This window comes from Leptonychotes weddellii, chromosome 9 (assembly GCF_054177405.1).
Source record: "Leptonychotes weddellii isolate Sample4059 chromosome 9, ASM5417740v2, whole genome shotgun sequence".
NCBI classification, from domain to species: Eukaryota; Metazoa; Chordata; class Mammalia; order Carnivora; family Phocidae; genus Leptonychotes; species Leptonychotes weddellii.
In genome coordinates this window covers 74,782,661-74,805,534 of record NC_138377.1, presented here as the reverse complement: position 1 = coordinate 74,805,534, position 22,874 = coordinate 74,782,661, and the positions used below count along the sequence as shown (strand labels likewise).

General features: G+C 46.4%; 1 protein-coding gene across 1 annotated transcript; it reads left to right on the top strand.

Moving 5' to 3' along the window:
- Positions 1-3,507: 3,507 nt before the first annotated feature.
- Positions 3,508-4,434, top strand: SRARP (steroid receptor associated and regulated protein; the record flags this gene model as incomplete). The annotated part of the gene is made up of 1 exon (XM_006736641.2): positions 3,508-4,434. A coding segment is annotated over one exon (501 nt), but the record flags the coding sequence as incomplete, so codon positions are not given.
- Between the last annotated feature and the right edge of the window lie 18,440 nt (positions 4,435-22,874).

Below are 22,874 nucleotides of genomic sequence, written 5' to 3'. Positions count from 1 at the left end.
GTAATCCGCAAGAAAAAGATGGCTGTGCCAACATAAAAATGGACCAGAGATTGGAACTTGCAGTTTATGTAGGAAGGGAAACCCAAAAGGCTAACAAGCATTTGAGGAGATGCTCAAAATCATCTGCATTCAGGGAAGGGCACATTGAAACACGAATGAGATTTCACTGTAGCTATTAAATCGGAAAACGCTGAGAAGGCTGAATCATAGTTGCCTTTCCCAACAACGAGAGAATGGGGAAGGATATGTGGGTACAAAGACATAACAACCAATCAAGAGGGCAAGCACAGGGCTCATGGGACCAAAGAGGACACACTCCACACTCCACATCCTCAGCCCTCGGCACTCAGGGGAGATTTTTTCCCTCCAGCGCTCCCCAGCTTCACGGCCACTGGTCTAGTGCCAGTCATCACCTCCATTCATCTTAACGACTGCACTAGCCAGACTGGTCTCCCTGCTTCCACTCTTGCCTTCCTACAAGCTTTTCTCTGCAGAAGGCACAAGTGGTCTCCTAAAAACATAATCCAAGATATGATACATTAAATCAAACCAAATAACCACATCAGCTAGGTTCTGTGATGGTCCTGAGTAAAATCCCCCAGCCCCTGGTGGCTCTCACTTCTTGCCATGGCCCTGAAAGGTCCGGTGTGGTCTGGCTGCTCACGTCTGTACTCCTCCTCCCCTCACGCACAAGTTCCAGCTACACCAGCCCTCCCCGCCTGGAACATGGCAAGCTCTTTCCTACATCAGGGATTCTGCACTTGCCATTCCCTGGCCTGATATCCTTGACCCTGACTCTGTGTGTTGCTGCTCTTTCTCATGGTCACGGATCTGCTCAAATGTCCTTTTCTCCAGCAACTCTTACCTGACCGCCCTCCAGAACATGTATGCCTCTCACCCACCTACTTGCTTCTGGGTCACTGTGGTTATTTGGTTTGATTTAATGTATCATATCTTGGATTATCTTGTTCATTGATTCTTTTTGTCTCTTTCTATCAGACTGTAACCTTTTATAGGGTAGAGATATTGCTTGTCTTGTTCATCACCTGGAAACACCTAACCCCACCAGTAAAGGAATGGTTTGAATGTTCAGACGCATTCACACACCTGTTACGCAGATGTCAATAGAAACGAAGTGGCTAACATTTACTGAATGTAAACAAAGTGACAAAGACTAATCTACATATCTTATATTACCTGTGAAGTAGCTAGTGTTATTATCTCATGAAAAAAAGAATTGAGACATGGAGAGGATAAGTAATTAGCTCAGGGTCACCATGGTAAGTGACAGGACTGGGAGGCAAGTCAGTCTGACCCCGGAACTTCTGGCTCTAACGAGACACACATCGGGAGATGAGTGTTAATATGTCGAGATGTATCAGAACCTCTGGCCAACAAGCTAGACGTGACTCCATTTCATGAGGAGATACAAAATGCGCATAAACATGACAAGAAAGGACCTTCATCCCAAAGAAGGTAATATTCTTTGTGTTGTCAATAGATCTGGCTCACAAGTATTTTCTGTTCTTTCTCTCTTATTTTTTCTTTCAATATTTTATTTATTTATTTGACAGAGAGGGAGAGAGAAAGCACAAGCAGGGGGAGTGGGAGAGGGAGAAGCAGGCTCCCCGCTGAGCAGGGAGCCCGACGCGGGGCTCGATCCCAGGACCCTGGGATCATGACCTGAGCCGAAGGCAGACGCCTCACCGACTGAGCCACCCAGGCGCCCCCCATTCTTCCTCTTTATAACAAGATGTTTAAGGCCCAGCCGAGCGCTTCGCATCCTGGAGGTGCTTGTGTCAAAAGCCCAACATTGCTCCATCTTGTGAAGTTCCTGCTCCTAACAGTTGTGGTCTCTGGTTTCAACTAGAGGATAGGTTTTATTTCCCAGCTCTTGACTCTCTCTCACATAGCAAGACTGGCTGGAGCCTTTTGTACGCTGCACTTACCCTTTGTCACTGGTCGCTTCCGTGAGGATGACATTGCCATTGTCTCAAACCTGACTGAACATGATTATAGTTGGTTAGGGGTCTAGACTTTCAAGTTTCAAAGACCTGGATTTGAACACCGCTTCTGCTATCCATTAGCTGCCTGAACTTGGGTGAATTTATCCCTATACACTTGAGTTTCTCCATCTGTGAAATGGAAAGCATAATGACTTCTACCTCACGGGGTGGTTACGGAGACTAAAGGAGATAAAGCGCTTAGGACATGGCTGACCTTCAGTCAGCGACGCTTTCACCAGAGATGTGTGATGCACAGTAATACCAGAGACACCAAGACATCATCCCTGCCCAAGGAGCTCCTGTCTATTTGGGTGAGTCGGAAAGGTCACACAAGTGGTCTCCGGATGATCCTGTCACATATGAGGAGAGGTGTGAAAATATGCCACTCAGAAAGCATCGCCACCCAGGGTCGGGAAGGTCAGAAGAGGCTGCCTGGCCACAGGAAGACCTTGCACTTGCCTTTGAAGGAAGGGTAGAGACCTGATGAATAAAGCAGGAAGGGGCATCTGTGTCAGGCGAGATAGCATGAGCAAGGGGATGAAGACTCAGAAAGGAGACCAAAGAAAGTCTTGGATATCAAGTGCAAGAATCATGATTTTTGCCGGCCGTGGTAAAGCTCAGGGAAAGTTCCTGAGCAGAGTGTTTGAGAAAGACAGCAAATCCCACCCCCCGGGGTAGAACAGGTGACCAGCAGCACTGTGCGGCCTGTGAGTGCTGGAAGGCAGGCGTGCCTCCTTTATCAGCCCAGTGGAGCCCCCGGGGGCAAGCCGTGGGCTACGAAAGGCCCCGATCCACCTCTCCCTCTGCACCTGTGAGGAATGCTGCTGGGTCTCGTCCTCTCCACATGCCCGATCGGCTCCATGCAGCCTGGCCCAGGTTCTCTAGCTGCCACTCGGGACCTAAGGGGCTGGGGCTCGGGAAAGATAAAGGTGTGCTTATCTGTGGAGGAGGGGGCTGACTCCAGAGCAGGCTTGTCAGAGGGAGATGGCGGGGGGGTGGGGTGGGGAGGTGGGGGGGTGGGAAGGGGGCGGGTTGCAGATTCTATTCATTTCTTCATTTTGCCTTTAGTCGCCCCGCCAGGCCAGAGCAGAGTCCTGTCCATCGTGGTTAGGTAGGGGTAAGTCCACATAGGCAGACACTGTTTTTCCATATGGCTGCTTTAAATGGTTGGGAGGGCCTGGGTATCGGGCAAAAGTCACCTGGCCATGGAGCCCACGTGGCGCCAGCTACCTGCAGCAGATGACATTACACTGGGGGAGAACATTGGCTCCTCACTAGGCTCTGATTCTGGAGAAACGGACTCTGAACAGACACTGCTTTCGAGTGAGGTACTCTGATTAGGAATTATCCTCTCCTGAGAATGCAAGATTTACCAAGGGGATTAAGAAAAAAAAAAAGATGATCAAAACCACGATGAACATCCTGGAAGAGGCTGCTGAGAAGTTCTCCTCCTCCCAGAGCTAGAAGTTCTCCACTGTGGCAGCAGCTGTGACCCCCGCCCCACTCGGAAGACCCCAGTGACCAACAAGCCAGCCCCAGAGTCATGGGCCTTGAGACAGATCTGGAGACCAGCTCGGGTGGGAAGCCGGCCTGCCATCAGGCCATCCCCACCGCTCACCTCACTTTTGTCATTGACTGTGCTCGTGGCAAACAGCTCTCCCTGGTGGCACCCCCAGTGCCGCCCCGAGCCCCCAGTCCCCATCTAGGACCTGTCACTCCTCCAATGAAGACCTGTATCTTGTTCTGTGGAGAAAACCGGCCCCACCTGACTCAGGGGGCCCCTCTGGGTGGGGGACACCTGGCCCACGCCGGGGGGACCCTGCCACCCCGCAGTGGGACGGTGGCCCCAGCTTCCTCCCCAGTCGGTCCACGTGTCCCCCAGGAAGCTCCTGAAGCCAAGGGGAACCCCTTGAAGACTGTGCCCTCAAGGTCTTCAGCTTGGGGCACGGTCATCGGCTCGCTCAAAGCCCTCTCCTCCTGTGTCTGTGGGCAGACAGAGTAACAGGAAGAGCCTGGCCCTGGAGGAGGGGGTTGGCACAGCAGGCTTGAGAGCTCGGGGTGGGGGTTCGGGGCTGCAGTTCCCAAAGCCCAGCCCTCTTTCCCCACCAAGCAGAAGTCTTTGTGCCTGAGCCAAGGAAGAGCATTGGATCAGATCAAGGACATCTGAAACAGCCACTAAGTACACACTCAAAGGTCTCCTCCTTCCTCCTCCTTATCTTTGTTCACCTTTCACTAGAAGCAGGATAAGGCACCTATGCATGGAAAGAGACTAATTCATTGCTACAGCAAATCCTAACGGAGCATCTTCTGCATTCCAGGCTCTGCAAAGTACTAGGGAAGAGACCACAGCATTCTTGGAGCTTATCCTTGGGGCGGTGGGTGGGGGTGAGGGGAAGGGTTAAATAAGTAAACAAATAAATAGAGATGATTTTGAACAATGAAAAAAAAAAAAACCATGATGAAATACCACCTCACACCTGTCAGATTGGCTGTTACCAAAAAGACAGTAGATAACAAGTGTTGGCGAGGACGTGGAGCAAAGGGAGCCCTTGTTGATGGGAATGCAAACTGGTGCAGCCACTGTGGAAAACAGTATGGAGGTTCCTCAACAAATTAAAACTAAAATTACCGTATGATCCCGTAATACACTACTATTTATCTAAAGAAAATGAAAACACCAATCAGAAGGGATACGTGCACCCCTATGTTCATGGCAGCATTACTGACAATAGTCAAGATATGGAATCAAACTCTGTGTCCATCCATAGATGAACGGATAAGAAGAGGTGTCATATATATACATATATAATATTATATTATATATATATTATATATATAATGGAATATTACTCAGCCATAAAAAGAGTGCGATCTTTTCATCTGCAACAACGTGGATGGATCTAGAGGGCATTGCGCTAAGTGAAATAAGTCAGAGAAAGACAAATACCACATGATTTCACTTATATGTGGAATCTAAAACACAAAACAAAGAAAACAGAACCAGACTCAAAAATACAGGAAACAAGCTGTTGGTTACTAGGGGAGAGGGTTTAGGGGGTGCTCATGAATGAGGTAAAGGGGGTTAAGAGGTACGAACTTCTAGTTATAAAAATAAACAAGCCATGGGGATATAACATACAGCTTAGGGAATCATCAATAATATTTTTTTTTTTTTAGATTTTTATTTATTTATTCATGAGAGACAGAGAGTGAGAGAGGGGCAGAGGGAGAAGCAGGCTCCCAAGGAGCAGGGAGCCCGATGCGGGACTCGATCCCAGGACCCTGAGATCATGACCCGAGCCGAAGGCAGTCGCTTAACCAACTGAGCCACCCAGGTGCCCGGGATAACTGTGTATGGTGACAGACAGATGGTAACTAGACTTATCATGCCAATCATTTCATAATGTATAAAAATATCACATCAGGGACGCTTGGGTGGCTCAGTCATTAAGCTTCTGCCTCCGGCTCAGGTCGTGATCCCAGGGTCCTGGGATCAAGCCCTGCATCGGGCTCCCTGCTCAGCGGGAAGCCTGCTTCTCCCTCTCCCCTCCCCCTGCTCGTGTTCCCTCTCTCGTTGTGTCTCTCCCTGTCAAATAAATAAAATCTTAAAAAAAAAACAACAAGAAACATGGCTTCAGAATTTCTCTAGGCCTCAGTTTTCCTATAAATAACAGATATGGCGTGCGCCCACCTCCGCCATCCAGTAGCAAGGGTTTACTAGTTAGAGACTCTGGAGACCCCCAAGCCGAGAGCACGTCTGTCCTGCTTCCCACTGATGCCTGGGAGATGTGGTCTCCCAGCGGTGCCCTTTGCCCACTGGAGGGCAGACGAAAGAGGCCAGGGCAGATTCATGGAAACTCTGCAAGGCTCCCGGAGCGAGGAGGGCTGTGGGCCTGTGGGAGAGGGTGGGGCCGTGTGGGCTGATGGCCGGAACCACGCAGCCGGGCTTGGGGAGGCTGAGGCCCCAGCTCAGGGGATGCTGCATGATGGGGCACTTGCGGATGGCCTGGTAGGATGGTTGTGCTTTTGGTAAAGTGACCATTTGGTGGATTGACTTATTTTTTTACTTTAAAAATCAACTTTTGGAGGTATAACTTAGTCCAATAAAACACACCTATTTGATGAGTTTTGCCAAACATACACAGCTGTGTAATCACCACCACAATCAAGATGTAGATCATTTGCATCCTTTCCAAATGCTGCCTCATAGCCCTTTGCGGTCAGTCCTTGGCCTTTCCCCTGGCCCCAGCGTGCCACCGATCTACTTGCTGTCACTGCAGATTAGAGGTGTCTTTCCTGGAGTTCCACATAAATGGGTCAGAGTGCTCAGTCTTTTGTGACTGACTTCTTTTGTGTAATGTCAGGTTTTTGAGATCTACCCATGTAGCTGTATTGTGTGTGTTCTTTTTCATTGCTGTGTAGTATTCCATTGTAAAAATATTTACAATTCGTTTGTCCATTCATCAGTTGAAGGACAAAGCTGTTTCCAATTTTTATCACTTATGAATAAAGATGTGGTAAACATTCGCACACAGGTTTTTGTGCAAATATATGTTTTCATTTCTCCTGGGAAAATACCTATGAGCTGAATGGCTAGGACTGAATGATTTTTACAAAGTGACCCAGAGCTAGGGGCTCATGTGACAATCCCAGGCCCCAGAACAGAGCCTCCCATCCTCAGCCCTTCTCCACTCTCACTCTTTTCTCTTGTCTTCTCTTCCCCTCCCCTCACCCTTCCCTTTGGCCTTCCCATCCCACAGGAACCCATAGGACGGATGTGGAGGGAGCTCCTGGCTTCACCCACAGAAGGGTAACAAGCGGCCCTCACTTTTCTTGGTCTAAAGCTGGCTGACCAAGCACCCCCCAAACTCTTCCAAGTCTCTTGACATCTGCTTCTCAGTCAGGGAACCTGGGGGGCCCCAGACTCCACAGGGAGAGGACTGGGGGGAGTCTTCTAGCAAGCTCAGCCCTGGGGTAATGTGTCAGGGCTGTTTGTACTGGTGCTGTTGTTTTAAGAACTGCATCCGATGGATCTAGTCTATCCCATTCACTGGCGCTCTTTTTTCTTTGTTTAAGGATTTTATTTATTTATTTTGGGGGCGGAGAGGGAGAGAGAGAATCTCAAGCAGACCTCCGGCTGAGCACAGAGCCCGAAGCAGGGCTCGATCTCACGGCTCTGAGATCATAACCTGAGCCGAAATCAAGAGTTGGACACTCAACTGATGGAGCCCCCCAGGCACCTGTGGTGCTCTTTCACCTGAATTTGGTTCTAGACCAGCTCTAGCAGAGGAACATAATTCCCCACCGGTTCCGTCCGGTTCAAGCTCCTGAGCCACAAACTGGATTCGTGTCGTCAGCCCCTGGGGGTCCTAGAACGTGACCCTAAAGACCCATTTCCACCTGTCCCCACAAGCCTCAGCCCTGCTTGCTCTGCCAGACTCGGGGTTCGTGTAAGCCTTGTAACTGGTTCAGGCAAAATACCCTGAGGATTTTTTTTAGTGGTACTTGGTCGATGTTGGTGTCGTGACCAGGGTTTGAGTTAAAGAATTTGCACGGAGGAAGTGGTGCGTGGTGCAGGTGACTGACACAGCAGTGACTTCTGGGAGGCCCACTCACCCCTGGCTTCTTGCCCTCCTCTACCCCCGCCCAGCCCCCTTACAAGCGCTGGCTGGTTGGTGGCTGGTGGGCTCCAGGGCCCCGGCCTGGAGGGCAGAGGGGAGCTGCCGGGAAGCTGCACTGGGCCAAAGGGCATTCCTGGCGGTGGCGTGGGTGGGGCCGCCCTTGGGGCCGACTCTGCAGCTGGGTTGCTATAATCCAGGCTGGGCCTGGGCAAGCCTGAAGATGGGGGTGACCCAAGCACAGCAGGCAGAAGGGGCCCTTGGGTCTGTGAGGAGCAGAGGGGTGGGAGCCCTCTCCCCGCCTGCCTCCAGCCCTCTGGCAGAGCTGCCTCCTGCTGCTAGCTTGGTCCTCCAGCTCTGTCCAGAGTGGGCCCTGGGGGGGCTGGGCTCAGGCCTCGTGTCCCGAGTGTGTGGGAGTTGGCAGGCTTGTAGCCATCTCCTGCCAAGTGCAGGTGACACCTCCCTCTTCCCTCTGTGTGCATGCCTTTGTAGGGGTGTGGTGGGTAGGAGTAGGGGGTGCCAGTCCTCTTTCTGGTGATGCACATCCTCAGAGGGAAGGACTCTGGGCGCCAATAGTGCAGACCAGGCCCCTGTTGTACCTGGCTTGGAGCCCTTAGCTCCCGTTTTCTGCAAACAATAAAGGCTCATTTAGGGTGACCAAATGACCCGGTTGGCCAAGGAATGAGGGGTTTCCTGGGACAAGGGACTTTCAGTGCTAAAACCAGAATCCTGGGCAAACTAGGATGACTGGCTCCATTATTTCTAACTTTTCTTGAAAAAAAATCTTTTTTTAAAGATTTATTTATTCCCTTGAGAGAGAGAGAGAGAGTGAGCGAGAGAGCAGGGAGGGACAGAGGGAGAGAGAGAGAGAAAGTTTTGCAGACTCCTCACTGAGCTCCAAGGCTGACATAGGGCTCAGTGTGGGACTGGATCCCATGATCCTGAGATCAAGACCTGAACTGAAATCAAGAGTTGGAAGATCAACTGATTGTACCACCCAGGGGGCCCCTTGAAAATATTTTTTAAAGCAGAGACAAACCTGGTGTGCCACACCTGCAATTTGTAATTATTTGTATTTATGAGTATTTATAATTACTCCTAGATTTATAATTATTTGAGATAAAATAATTTGACTGTATTCTGGTTTTATTTTGCAGTATTTAAACAAAATCTATATGGAACAATTTCACGTATTCAAGCCAATTCTGAGGTTAAGAGGCAATTGAGTCTGTGTGGGGGATCCTGGTATGTGCACATAATGACCCCAGAATTCCTTTCCCCTTCTTCTGATAAAAGCACATTTGGGATTTTATGGAGTTGTCAATCGTGGGGAATCTTCCTCTTTCCTCAGAGGTGGGGCCCTGGCCAGCCTGGCTAGTCAGCATTCCCATCCCCTTAGATTCAGAGATTAGTTCAGGAACAATTAGATCTTTTCCTGCTTCTTCTTTTTTAGGATTATATGGGGGAAGAGGAAGATTAGTGGGAGGGAGAAAAAGATATTATTCTTTTCTCTAGATTATGAACTCTAAGGAAGACGTAAGCTTTGAGACATCACCCCATAGAAGGGCTTAGCATAAGAAACTAAGCTGACATAGAAAAAAAGCAAGGTTGGGCGCCTGGGTGGCTCAGTTGGTTAAGCGACTGCCTTCAGCTCAGGTCATGATCCCAGGGTCCTGGGATCGAGTCCCACATCGGGCTCCCTGCTCTGCGGGGAGCCTGCTTCTCCCTCTGCTTGCTGCCCCTGCTTGTGTTCCCTCTCTCGCTGTGTCTCTCTCTGTCAAATAAATAAATAAAATCTTTAAAAAAAAAAAAAAGAAAAAAAGCAAGGTTGAGAGATACGGAGAAAAAGAGAAAGTTCTGAGGATGTGGTCTGGGCCACTAGATCCAGCTATGCTTGAAGCCCACATATCCCTTGGACTTATCAATTACCTGAGACAATAAAGGCATCCCCTGACCCAAGAGACCTCATACTTACTTGAATCCAGCTTCTGTTACTCTGCCACTCATGACTGAAGGGGTTCTGACTAATACACCTGGCCACCACCTCTGTGGCAGGACTCTACTCGGGGCTCTCCATTAGGGAGAAGGGAGGGGAGGACTACCTGGGTTGTATTCTCTGTCTCCTGAACTGAGTCCTTTATGTCTTTAGATTAGGGAGACCTTATCTCCTCCAGGACACATCTAGGGTAGGAGGTACATGTCTGTGCTTTTATTTTCAGGGGTCTCTTTCAGGCATAATGGGGAAGAACTGTTCCAAGTGCTTTCTCCCATCTGCTCCCATCCCTCCTCTTGTTTCAAGGATTTGCTGAGATCTCTTGTTGGTCCCTGACTCTGGAAGTCAACTGTATGCTACTGCTACCTCCCACGCACATACCTGTTGCCTTTGTGACATCCCTGCATAGGTTAAGCCTTTCCTAGTCATAGGAGGACCAACCATCGCCTTCATCATTCCATCTCAACACCAGGTACACTGGAATGGAGAGAGAGCATTGGTTACTGTTCCTGCCTAGAGCAGGGGCAAGAGCTCTCTAGTGACTGCCTAGAATTTAATCATAGGAATTATGATTCTTCCTCCTTCCGGCTGGGAGTGGAAAGAGGCAGCCATCCTTCCCCAGTGAGTAAGGCTGAGTTGACGGAAGGGAAAGGCAGGCAGGATGGGGCAGGCCCGGAGATAATGCATAGGAAGAAACAGATGGCAGAAAGACCCCAGGAAATGGAAATCATATCCTGAGCAAGTCGGGATAAGAACTCACAAATGAGCTCAACACTTGACCTTCAGGATGACCTTTTAACCCAAAGACATCCAGCTGGGAGAGGATGGGGGGAGGGAGGGAGAAATTGCTTTCGTGCCCACATGAATCAGCCTCCCAGCAAAGCACATCTTCCCCGGCTTAGTTTCTAATTTGAATTTCTCCTTTTAAAAAAGTATTAAGCAATTTTATGACATACAAAATGTATAGAGAGTAACAAAGTGAACATCCATAAATCCACTACCCAGAGTAAAAAATAAAACAGTGGTAACAGAGTTAAGTCCCCCTGTGTGCCGCTTACATGGTCATTTCCCCTCTCTCCTGGGGGTAGCCACAATCCTGGATTTCTATCCATCATTCTGAGGCATTTCTTTATTCTTTTTCTAAATACGTCTGTATTTCTAAGCTCCATTTTGTATCACTTTGCATGTTTTAAACTTTATATAAGCGATATCACGTAAAGGATATGTATTCTACAGTAAACTTGGTTTTTTTTCCCCACTAGACATTATGTTTATAGAATTTGCTTATGTTGATAAGTATGGATCTGGCTCATTCATTTTCAGAGCTGTAAAGTATACCACAATTTATCTACACGTTTTTGTGTGATAGACACTTAAGTTGTGTCTAAGTTTTTATTATTACTATATTTTATCAATTCTAAAGCATGCATTTTTTCACATTTAAAAAATCTCTGAATTAAGAGATACTTATTAAAACCAATGATGTGTTATACTTTAATTGGCAATGTTTTCCCTTAGAGAATGATGTACCTTAGATTCAATGAAGTATATAGTAGCACTAACCCTACTGTGAGCTTGCCTGTACGTGTCGTGTTTCTTTAGTATATATCCCCCTGGAAGTAGAAATTGTTGGGTTATAAGGTATATTACCACCAACTTTACTCGATATTGCCAAATTGTTCTCCAAAGTATTTTTACTGATTTATACTCCCATCACCATGGAAGAGGGTTCCCATTGGGGTATACCCAGGAGTATTGGCTGACTTTCTGAGTTATGCTAATCCAATGGGTATGAAATGGTATCTCATTGTGGTTTTAATGTGTATATCCTTGATTATTAGTAATCCTGGGTAACTTTTCAAGATCTTTTACTTTCTCCCACCCATATTCTTGGGACTTTTTTTTATCAATTCCCCTGCCTCAGTCCTTCTTTACCATAGTCAAACCAATGACCATCAATATTTAATAGCATACAGCAGGAATTATCAGAAGCTATAAAACTATTCATGCCCAAGTAATTCTACTCTTGGAAACTCACACTGGGAGAAAAAAATGCTACTGCTTAAAAACGTTAATTGCATCTAAATTTTTGATGGTTAAGAGTTGAAAATCATCCAAATGTTCAATATTGGTAGATATATCAATATAAAAATTGTGGCACATTCCTATGATTAAATTCTATGCAGTCACTAGAGAACTATAAAGAGAATGTATGCATGTATCTATTTGAATTTAGGGCATAATAAGGATGGCTAATTAAAAAAATAAGCAAAAATCATAAATATTCCCATAAAAATTATAACCACCAGAGGAAATGAGATCCCATACACAATAGCAAAGAAAATATAGTAAGTAAACTTGAGGGGAAATAAATAAGAAAGTTACGTGTGAAGATGATAGCATTACAAATTAATAGGGGAAAGATGGATTTTTTTATATTATATTGGAAAAAAGTATTTTTTGAAGATTTTATTTATTTGAGAGAGAGAGAGAGAGCACGAGCAGGGGAAGGGGCAGAGGAAGAGGGAGAAGCAGACTCCCTGCTGAGCAGGGACCCCCCCCCAACCCCCCCCCCAAGGCTCAATCCCCAGACCCTGGGATCACACCTGAGCCAAAGGCAAACACCTAATCAACTGAGCCACCCAGGCACGCTAATATTATATTGGAAAATTAACTGCTTTCTGAAAAAAAATAACTATTTTGCCATATGGAGAAAGAATAAGCTGGATCCATACCTCACTCTTTACATTAAAATAAATTTCAAAACTAAATATAACCTAATTAGTTATTGTCTTATCATCAGTGAGGAAATGAGATCCAAAACTGAGATGCAATGGAGGAAACAAATCAATAATTCTGACTATAGACCTATTAAATTTCTCTGTATCAAAACAACCACAGACAATACTAAAAGGTTAATTCGTAAAAATATTTGTCAAAGTTATGACGAAGGGTTAATTTTCCCAGTAAACAGAAAGCTCTTTCAAATAAATACTAAAGAGCAAACAATTCAATAGAAAAATTGACAAAAGGTACAGACACGCTGGTGGTTATGCCCATGCTTCTCCATGTCAGCATCTCCCCAGCTTTGATAAATGTTAGAATTAAACTGGAGATCATTAAACAAATATTGATGCCTGGCTCCCAGATATTCTGATGGACTTGATGTGACATGGGACCTGGACACGGGGAGTTTTAAAAGCTTCCCTGGTGATTCTAATGTTCGACAAAGTCGGGATCATTGGAATATGCAATAAGCCTATAAGAGATTATCACGAATAATAAGAATGTAAATTAAAACAAAAAAGTGATGCCATTTTTCATCTATCAGATTGGCAAGGATGAGAAGTTGACAAGGCTTCATGTTGGTCAGGGTATGGGGAAGACTCTACAAGACTTTGTTGATAAAATGTAAATCAGCACGATCTTTTTAGAGGGCAATTTGGTAATCTTTATTAATATTTAAAACTTGCATGAACTTATATCCAGCAATTCTATTTCTAGGAATTGATTGTACAGAAACTCTTATACAAATCCTCAGAGATATTCTATGTAGCATTATTCCTCTAACTGCCTTTCATTTTTGTTGTTGGTTGTTAGCTTAGCATTCAGTATTGAGCTCATATTGTAAAACTTTTCTGCCTATCAGCAAATAGTAATCGTTTTCCTTTGCCATTAGGAAAAAAAAAATTTTTTAAATGATTACAATTATCATCACATCATCTCAGTGTGATCATATCCACCAATTTTTGATTCTGTGAGTATTACCTCAAAGCCTAGAAAACATGTCATTAATATCCAAACTATAATGATCCCTCTCTCCTCTTCACCAAATTGGCAGAGATTTCAGTATTTCCCCAAGATTTCTCTCCAAGCAACTCAGAGAATTCCCAGGATGTTGTCCTTGTCCATGAGGCAGCTGGTTGTTAGCTTAACATGTTGTTGTTAACTTAACAAGGACTATGCCTTAGAAGACATTGATGAACAGAGGTAGCAGTCATTCCCTTCTTAATATAGCCATGGCTTTTGGGCCTTGGGCGTTGCTGAGTGGAGCTGGGTAGCACTCTCTCTTAGGAATCCAGTTGCATTCATAAATTTATGTAGGAGCAGAGAAGCCTCCTGGTGGAAAAAGGAGGTTGGGACCCTGACCCCTACCCATTGGCATGCAAATTATTGACATGTCTATGATGAACTGAAGAGACCTCAAGAGACCCATTTGAGGTCAGATGGCAGGAAAGGACATTGGGAGTCCCAGGGAGGAAATGCCCATAGAAATGAGAGAAGGTTGGACTGGTGTCTGGGACTCAGTATTAGCACTTAGCTTACTGAAATCTAAGGTACAGGAATAATGTTGAAACTTCTTTGTTCACCTTGCTGCCATGGGTCTATCTGGGGGGGAACTGATTCCCTGTGTGTGTGTGGGGGGGGTTTGAGAGAGGCTTATTACCAAGTGATAGTTGATAACCTGGTAACTTTTCTGGGGGAATTCTCCTCATTAATCCTGACCAGGCAGGTGCATTCCTTCGCCTGGGCAAATCAGCAGAGATACTTCTGTAGAGAAGTCTAGAGTTAGCAGAAAAGTGATAGGGGAACCAGCTCATGGACAAGGACAGCAGCTTGGGAATTCTCTGAGTTGCTTGGAGAGAAATCTTGGGGAAATAACTGAAATGTCTGCCAACTTGGCAAAGAGGAGAGAGGGATCATTGTAGTTTGGATATTAATGACATGTTTTCTAGGCTTTGAGGTAATACAGCATCTCAGAGAAATTGGCGGATATGATCACACTTAGATGATGTGATGATAATTGTCGCCATTTTTTAATATCCTTTTTTTCTAATGGCAAAGGAAAACAATTACTATTTGCTGATAGGTAGAAAAGTTTTGCAATGTGAGCTCAATATTGCATGTATATATAAATAAAACTGATTTCTATGTATCTATGTGCCTAAAAAAAGAACTGAAAGGAAATCTCTTAAGGGTTCAAGAAGTTATCTCTGGATGATGAGATTGTTGGGAATGTTTATTTTCTTTATTAAACTTTAAAAATTTTTAGTACCTATCCTGAACATATCTTACATGTTCTTGACAGAAAACCAAATTTTTAAAAAAAGTAGGATTACTGTATGTTAAATAAATAGATAAAATGATTGTGTGTTAAAGAACTTATATGTTAAATAATAAAGAGACAAGGAAAGGAAAACTACTGGACTTCAAGCTTACTCCGCGCTGTCATCATACAGGATATTTACATATGTTAATTGTAAAAAGTACACAGGTGTATTCTCTTGGGCCTATTCTCTGAGAGTAGCAGGAAGCATTGAGCAAGGACAAGGTCAGGGACGAATTTTTCCTTAAGTGCTCAGAGGCCCTCTCCTCCTCCCACCAAGCAGCTGGCCTACTGCTCACCATCTGGATCCTCCTCTTTCCCCCAGCTGGAACAACCACGAGGGGATGAGGCAGGGAGCAAAGCCAAGGCTCACTGAAAACTTGACTGGAGCACAAAGCAGAGCCCGGGACAGCAGGGTCCTGCCACCGCCAAACATGGAAATTAACTCAGGGTACGTAAAGGGCTGTCAAGTACAGAAAAGGATTCGACTGATGTTGTGTCACACCTGGTGGTGGAAATGCGCCTTTGTGGGTGAGTAGATTTGACCTCAGTGTAAGAAAGAACTTGGTCACATGGGAGGTATGAAATTTCCATTGCTGGAATTATGCGAGGGGTACCTGCCTGGGAGCACAGAAGAGATTCCTCTACTGTGCAGGAGATAGCTCTAAAATCTAGATGATCTGCTTCAGCTTTGAGATTGTGTTACTCCCTATCCAGACACACCCTTGATCCAGGGGACAGTTGGCTAACCCCTTCAGCAGCTTGAAACGTCTGAGGGAGAGGCCTTCTGAAGGTCAGGCCAGCCTTTGTCGCCTAACATGTAAGCGACTCCCGTGATGGGAATTTCACTGGGCAGGGAGGAGAGGGTGGGACAAGGCCAGTCTGGCCTGGTAGGGGAGAGATTAGGAGACGGTGGGTCTTTGGGCCCCCATAAGTCAGGTTCTGTAGATGGCCATCTGCCCTGCCCTTCTTAGACCCAGCCCTGGCCCTCACCTCCCAGGGCAGCTCCGACAGACATCTGGAAAATTTTGTCCTGCATGGCTCTCACCTGCCTGCTGACGCACTCATCATAAGGTGACACGTAAACGACAGGTACTTATGGGGACCTGCAGCATAGAGATGGAAGATACCAAAAACAAAACAAAACAAAAAAACAACCAAACCAAACCAAACCAAACCAAAACAACAGCAACCACCACAAACCAAAGAGGCCACTAACAAAACACTTACAACAACAACCTTTCACAGACTAGCCGGACACAACACCCACACAGACAAATGTAGAGGAAAGAATGAGTTTTGGAGTCCGAGAGGCCTGAATTCCTATCTTGCCTGTGACACTTACTAGCTGCATAGCATTAGGAGATCACTTTCTCTGAGACTCATTCTCCTAATCTGTAAAATGGGGCTAATAGCATCTATTTCACAGGATTATTGTGAAGATACACACACACACACACACACACACGACAGGCGTGCAGAGTCCGGCATATAATAAACCTTAATATATTGTAGCTATTGCTATTTTTAATGTTTCTGCTATGAGACAAATAAATTGGGAAGAGCTAACTAAAGGCAAAGAACCGAAGAGTCAGTTTGAGCAAGAGAAGTCAGGGAAAGCTTTGCTCATTGATGGCGACGACCTTTGAGCCCCTGTTAGTGCTAGACGCTATACTATACTGTAGGTTCTGGGTGTCAAGTCGGATGTGGCACCTGCTCTTGTGGAGCGGTGAAGTACGGTTGCTAGGCAATGGACAAATAAGCGAAAAGCAATTTATAATAATAAATTCTGGTAAGTCTGATCAAGGAAAAGCAAGGGTACCGGATTTTGCCTGGGGGAAGAGTCAGGGATGAGCTCTTGGAGGAAGCAGCCTTTAAGCTAAACCTAAAGAAAGATCAGAGTTAGCCCCACATGGGCTGCAGGCACAGCATGTACAAGGTGCCGAGCGGTTGTAAAAGCTGGTGCATTTAGGAGCTGAAGGTGTGTGTCTGTAGCATCCTAAGTAGGGAGTGACAAAGTGAGAAATGCCTGGGAATGTGGGCAGTTGGCTGAATCACATGAGGTCCTGAAGATGTGGTAAGGATTTGGTATTTTATCTTAAGGATTGGATGCCATTGACAGATATTAAGTGGAGAAGTGATGTGAACATGGTCACTGGCTACCATGTGCAGAATGGAGGGAACAGAACTGGAAGGTGGGAAGATGGGTTGCAGTGGGTCAGATGGGAAATGGTGAATTGGGCCAGGGCAAGGGGCAGAAATGGAGAGAAGTGGTGGGATTCGAGAGGGATGTCGGGCCAGACCCTACGCAGGAGGAAAATGGGCTAGATATGAAGGGCGGGGAAGGGGCGTCCAGTGGGCTTCCGTCACCTGGCAGGGAAATGTGTAACCATAGGGGTGGTCCTGAAGGGAGATCTACCAAATAGCAAAGTGGGAGGCAGGCGGGGAGAGACTGGGGAACTGAGCCTTGAGTAGGCCTGGAAGGAAAAGCAGCAGGAGGAGAGAAGGGCTCTCCAGGAGGGGAAGCAGCAGAATCCAGAAGAGGTGGGAAGGAGCTTGCCTCATGCCAGGTGGGCGGCACCGAGGGAGCGAGCCCTACTGGGCCACAGGGCGTGTAACGGGAGTAGGGAAGGGGCGAGGGTGGGGCCTAATTTAGCCCGGGCTCTGCAGCCTGCTGGAGGTATCAGCCTTGATGTCAGAGATAATGGGAGCCATGTGGCTCTTGGCAGCTAGCCATCCAGCCAGCCAGCCAGGGGCCCATCTCTCAATGTTCCAGGACTGTGCCAGATGAGACATGAGTAAGTGGCACAAAGCTTGTGCTTTTTACCAACAACCTGCTCCGATAATAGTATGGGGCATTTATAGAGCAAGTCTCTGGGCTCCCAGGACACCACCTCCTCCTTGGTATCTTCCAGCCTCATGGGCTCTTCTTTCTCAGTCTCCTCTGATGGCTCCCCTGCTTCTGCCAGGCATCCAGAAGGTAGGGAGCAGGAGAGCACAGACGTATGCCTCTTCTCTTCCGTCTCTTCACCCCATCGTTTGGAGATCCCATCCAGCTCTCTGGCCTTAAAAACCATCTATACTCTGCTTTATGTATTCAAACAGATTATCTCCCTACCCTACCTCCTGAGTCCCAGACTTGTATTTTCAACTGCCCATCTGACATCTCTACTTGGGTATATATCCGGCATCTTAAATTTAAAATGTCCAAGACAGACACCTCCAGTCCCCTCCACCCTGGACCCATTTCTACCTTGGTGCTCCCCAGCTGAGTACGGGTACCCCCCTCCACTTATTAAGGCAAAACCTAGGAGGCATCACTGATTTCTCATTCCACATCCAAGTGACAGCAAGTCCTGTAAGTCCCACCTCCAGAAAAATCCAGAATCTGTCCACCTCTACTGTCTACCATGACCACCCCAATCGAGCCTCGGCTATGTCCTCCTGGACTACAGCAGACGCCTCCTCACTTGTCTCGCTATTTCCCCTCTTGTCTCCCAGGCAGCCCATTCTCCACAGACCGACCAAAGCGATCTATGTGAAACACAAATCAGATAAAGCTGCCCCTCCGATGAAAACCCTCTGGTGGCCCCCCACTGCTTCAGAACAACATGAAAGCCGCCTCTGTGACATCGGGGCCAGCATAAGGCTCTGACCTTGTCTTCTACCACCGACTTCTTCCTTTCTTTCCCTGCTCTCTTCTCCCCAGACACACTGGTTTTCTCTGTTTCCAGAACAGATCAACCTTGTACCTGCCTCAGGGCCTTTGCACGTAGAATTTGCTCTCTCTCTGGAACATTTTCCCATCAGTCTTCTCATGGTTCAGGTCTGGGTTCAAATGTTACCATCCTATTGATGTCCCCTCCCTGCTGCTGGTCCCTCATGATCACATATTTTGTTCTGTTACCTGTGACACAGAAATGGTTACCTATTTGCTTATTGTCTGTCTCTCCCATTAGAATGTAAGTTTGAAGGGAGCTAGATCTTGTCTGACCTGCTCAGTGCTCTATCTCCCTCCTAGAACAACACTAGGAACACAGTGGGAGCTCAATAAATATTTGTCCAACGAATGAATAAATGCTTTGGATGTGATTCCTGGTCTTCTTGAGATGAGAGATATGTAACGAGCCACAGGACAAGTTACCTAAGAATGCAGTGCAGGAAATGGTGACTCTGAAAACTGATCTACAACTAGTCTGATAAACTGATTTTTGCTGAAGTATTGCTGGATGACAATATGCTACCCAGTGATGCTGGCCTCTAAGGGGGCTCTAGAAGGACAAAGACAAAATCCACATGGTGGTCCTGGAGGGAAACCCTTCCAGGACCAAAATGGAGGGCAGAAGAGGAGCTATTTGAAGATTGGTGGGTCCTTGTGGTTCCCACTAAATTTGCCGTATAAGTAATCAAGGACTTCTCTGTCACCAAATACACACACATTCTCCCCCAAAATACGTGCCCCCGCCAATACATACACTCCCTAACGTTAAACCCCCTCTTACAGAGCTGTGTTTCTTCATATCTTGTTCAGATATTTCAGAAGGTCTTAGGGAATGACCAACTGACAAGTTTCTGAGAAATTCCACACAAGTTTGCAAAAATAAAGCACCTATAAAAACTCTAGCATTTCACCATAAATCTTAATAAATTATAGTACAGGCACACAATGGAATAGGATTCAGCCATTGAAGTGACAATTGTGAAACTTAAGTATCAGCCCAGAAAATATTTATGACTATAATTTTAGGTTAAGAAAAAAAAAACCCTGGACATAGGTCTGGTATAAATATTATAAGCACCACTCTATCAACATTATCCAAGAAGAAAAAAGACTAAAAGGGACAGTTATTGTATTAAGGGATTATGATGGATTTTTCCTTTATGTTTCCAAACATTTTTTGAAATGATTTTATATATATATATAAAATGAAAATATTAAGATTAAATACAATGCCTTTGTGTGGTTGCCTCTTCCCCAATCATGCAGCCTCATTGCTGAGCCATGTCAGGCATGGGGATGACGAGGGCAAAAGGGAAGAAAGAATCATAAAGTCTCTAATGGTCAACATTGCTCCAACCTCATCCTTTCCAAGGGTCTGCTAAGCATGCTATTTACTCCTCATAATTTTTTTCTCCTTAGGTGAAGAAACTCAAGTCTTAAGAGGTTAAGAAACTGGTCTAAGGTCACAGGGCTGGCAAAGGACAGAGAAAGGTATCAAACCCTAGTGTGACTCCACAGCCCAAGCTCTGCACCACACCGTGAGGACAACACTCTCACAGATATTGAACCATTATGTTTTAATGGCCAGCTGCCTCTCAGTGTGAGTCAGGAGGTTTCTGATACCAGGGGAGGCAGGGGCTGACCACTCTGTCAGGGCCAGAGCTGACCGTATCTCCATCCACGGCAGCATATTAGGAGCAGGAGTCGTCTATTGGACCACAGAGACTTCTGGAAAGGAGGGAGAGTCAGGAAAAGGGGAAGAAAGCCTGCTCACTGAGGACTGGGGGATTACAGGAAGGGTGGGAAGGGTGTGGGGCAGGGAGGTTGAGGGAAGCACTGGGGCGGGACCCTTGACCACTCTTCACTTGTGACTCTGACAGAAGTCAATGGCAGGGGTCCTAGTGATTCTATGGGGCAGTCAGTCTGGTCAAGAGGTAGAGTGGTGTCCTTGGGAGGATTGGTCATCCCCCCAAGAAGCCCTCATTGCCTTGTGTGGTGGATGCTGGTTGACCACTGCAACTATGAAGTGGGGCCTACTGGGACCTGGTAAGGGGACCCTATGGTCAAGGCCCAGGATCAACCCACCAACCCTGGGGCCAGACAGAGGGTGAGGCAGGGACAGAGGGGTCCATAGGAGGCCAAGGGACCACCATGGCCAGTGCTCCTTATGAGCGAGGCCTAGACCCACAGAAGGAAGAGGCTTTCCCCACAGAGCTCAGCCTGGAGCCACCGCTGAGACCGTAGCTGCCAGAGGGACACAAGAACATTGCCTCCTCTCCAACTGCTGGACGCCTCCAACCTCACATGCGCACCCACAGTAGAAGCTGGTGGGCGGATCTGGATCCACTGATAACTACCTAAAGACACTGTTCAATTTTTGTAGCCCACTAAATTACCAGTGGCATTTATCTATTTAAGGTTTTCTCTTCACTGACCAATAAGTGGGGCTCCTGAGGAAGGCTGATTCAGCACATTCCCCTCAACATTTACGACCCCGCCCTGTCCCTGCCATTGCATGGTTTGAGCGTCTGCTATGTGTCACGCACCCTGCTACATCCGTGTCCACTCTCCTAGTATCATAATACAAATGTCTTCCAAAGTAGGACATGCGGAGAAGTGAATCCGAGGTGATATTCGGGAGGATAGACCGGTGTGGGGGGGGGCCCCCTTCGGCCGCTTCTGGCAAGTGATAGAGCCACGGAGCACAAAATCGGAACTTTTAGAAGTCTGCTCTGCTGAGGGACGCACTCCAGTAGCTAAGCAGGGGGTGGAACCCTCACGGGACAGTGTGGTCTCAGGACCCTCGGGGTCACAGGAAGACCGGGGGTGCCTGAGTGCGGCAGAGCTCCCAGGTATCAGAGCCGGGAAGCCGGCTGCAGAGACGGAGCTGAGGCACGGGCTCTCGGCTCCGGGTTGTCATAAACTGTGATCTGCAGCACAGTTGGGCCAGTGCTCCTCCAGCAGGGACCCAACAAGTGGCAGATCCAGGGAGACTCCCTTCCTCCCCCAGGAGGAGAGGTGCGGGAGTGCACTGCAGGGATCTGCGGGGTTTGGAGACTCCACATGGGGTCAGGTGCCAGAGATAGAAATGCTTGGTCACAGGACCGGTGATCACGGAGTGTGGGCGGAGACCGGGGAGACAGAAGTGACTGACTGCTTTTCTCTGGGGGCGCACTGAGGAGTGGGGCCCCGAGTTCTTGGCTCCTCTGGGGTGGAGATTGGGAGGCCGACATTTTCACTCCCATCCTCCAAAGCTATACGGAAAGCTTGCAGGGAACAAAAGCTCCAGAGAGCAAACTCGAGCAGATTACTTAGCCCAGACCGGGCAAGGGCGGGGCAATTCCGCCTTTGGCAAAGACATTTGGGAACCATGGCAACAGGCCCCTCCCCCAGAAAATCAGCAAGAACCGCCCCCCAAGACCAAGTTTACCCATCAATGAGAATGGCAGAACGCCAGCGCTAGGGGAATAATTCACATAGAATCCATGGCTTTGTTACCATGATTCTTTAGTCTTTCAAAGTTAATTTTTTTTAACTGTCTTTTGTTTTTTTTTGAATTTTTCTTTTTCCCTTTTTCAACCAACATCTTATCAATCCCTTTTTTAAAAAATCTTTTTTATTTTTCATTTTTAGAGTCATATTCTATCCCTTCATTGTAGTTAACCCTATTTTTGGTATATATATAAGTTGTTCTCTCTTTAAAATTTTGGGATACAGTTTCTTCTAAGAGACCAAAATATACCCTAAATCCCTAGTGTATGGCTTTGTTCTAGTCTCCTGCCTGATCACAGTCTCTCCCTTTTTTTTTTCTTTAGTTTCTCTTCTTTCATTTTTCAACCAACTTCTTATCTTATTAATTCCTTTTATAAAATCTTTTATAATTTTCATCTTTACAGTCATATTCTATCCCTTCATCATATTTACCCTTATTTTTGTACATATATAAGTTTTTCTTTCTTTGAAATTTTGGGAGGCAATTTCTTCTAACAGACCAAAATACGCCCAAAATCTAGTGTGTGGCACTGATCTATTCACCAGCCTATCATATTTGATCATATTCTTTTTTTCCCCTTTTTTCTTTCTTTCCCTTTCTTTTCCCCCAGTTTCAGGTTGCTTCTGATTTGTTAAGTGTATATTTTTCTGGGGTCGTTGTTACCCTGTTAGCATTTTGTTCTCTCATTCATCTATTCTCCTCTGGGCAAAATGACAAGATGGAAAAACAACTAAAAAAATGAACAAGAGGCAGTACTGACTAATCAATATGGACATTAGTAAGGGACCTAATCAATACGGACATTAGTAAGATGTCAGAACTAGAGTTCAGAATGACGATTAATAAGATACTAGCTGGGCTTGAAAAAAGCATGGACGATACTAGAGAAACCCTTTCTGGAGAAATAAAATAACTAAAATCTAACCAAGTTGAAAT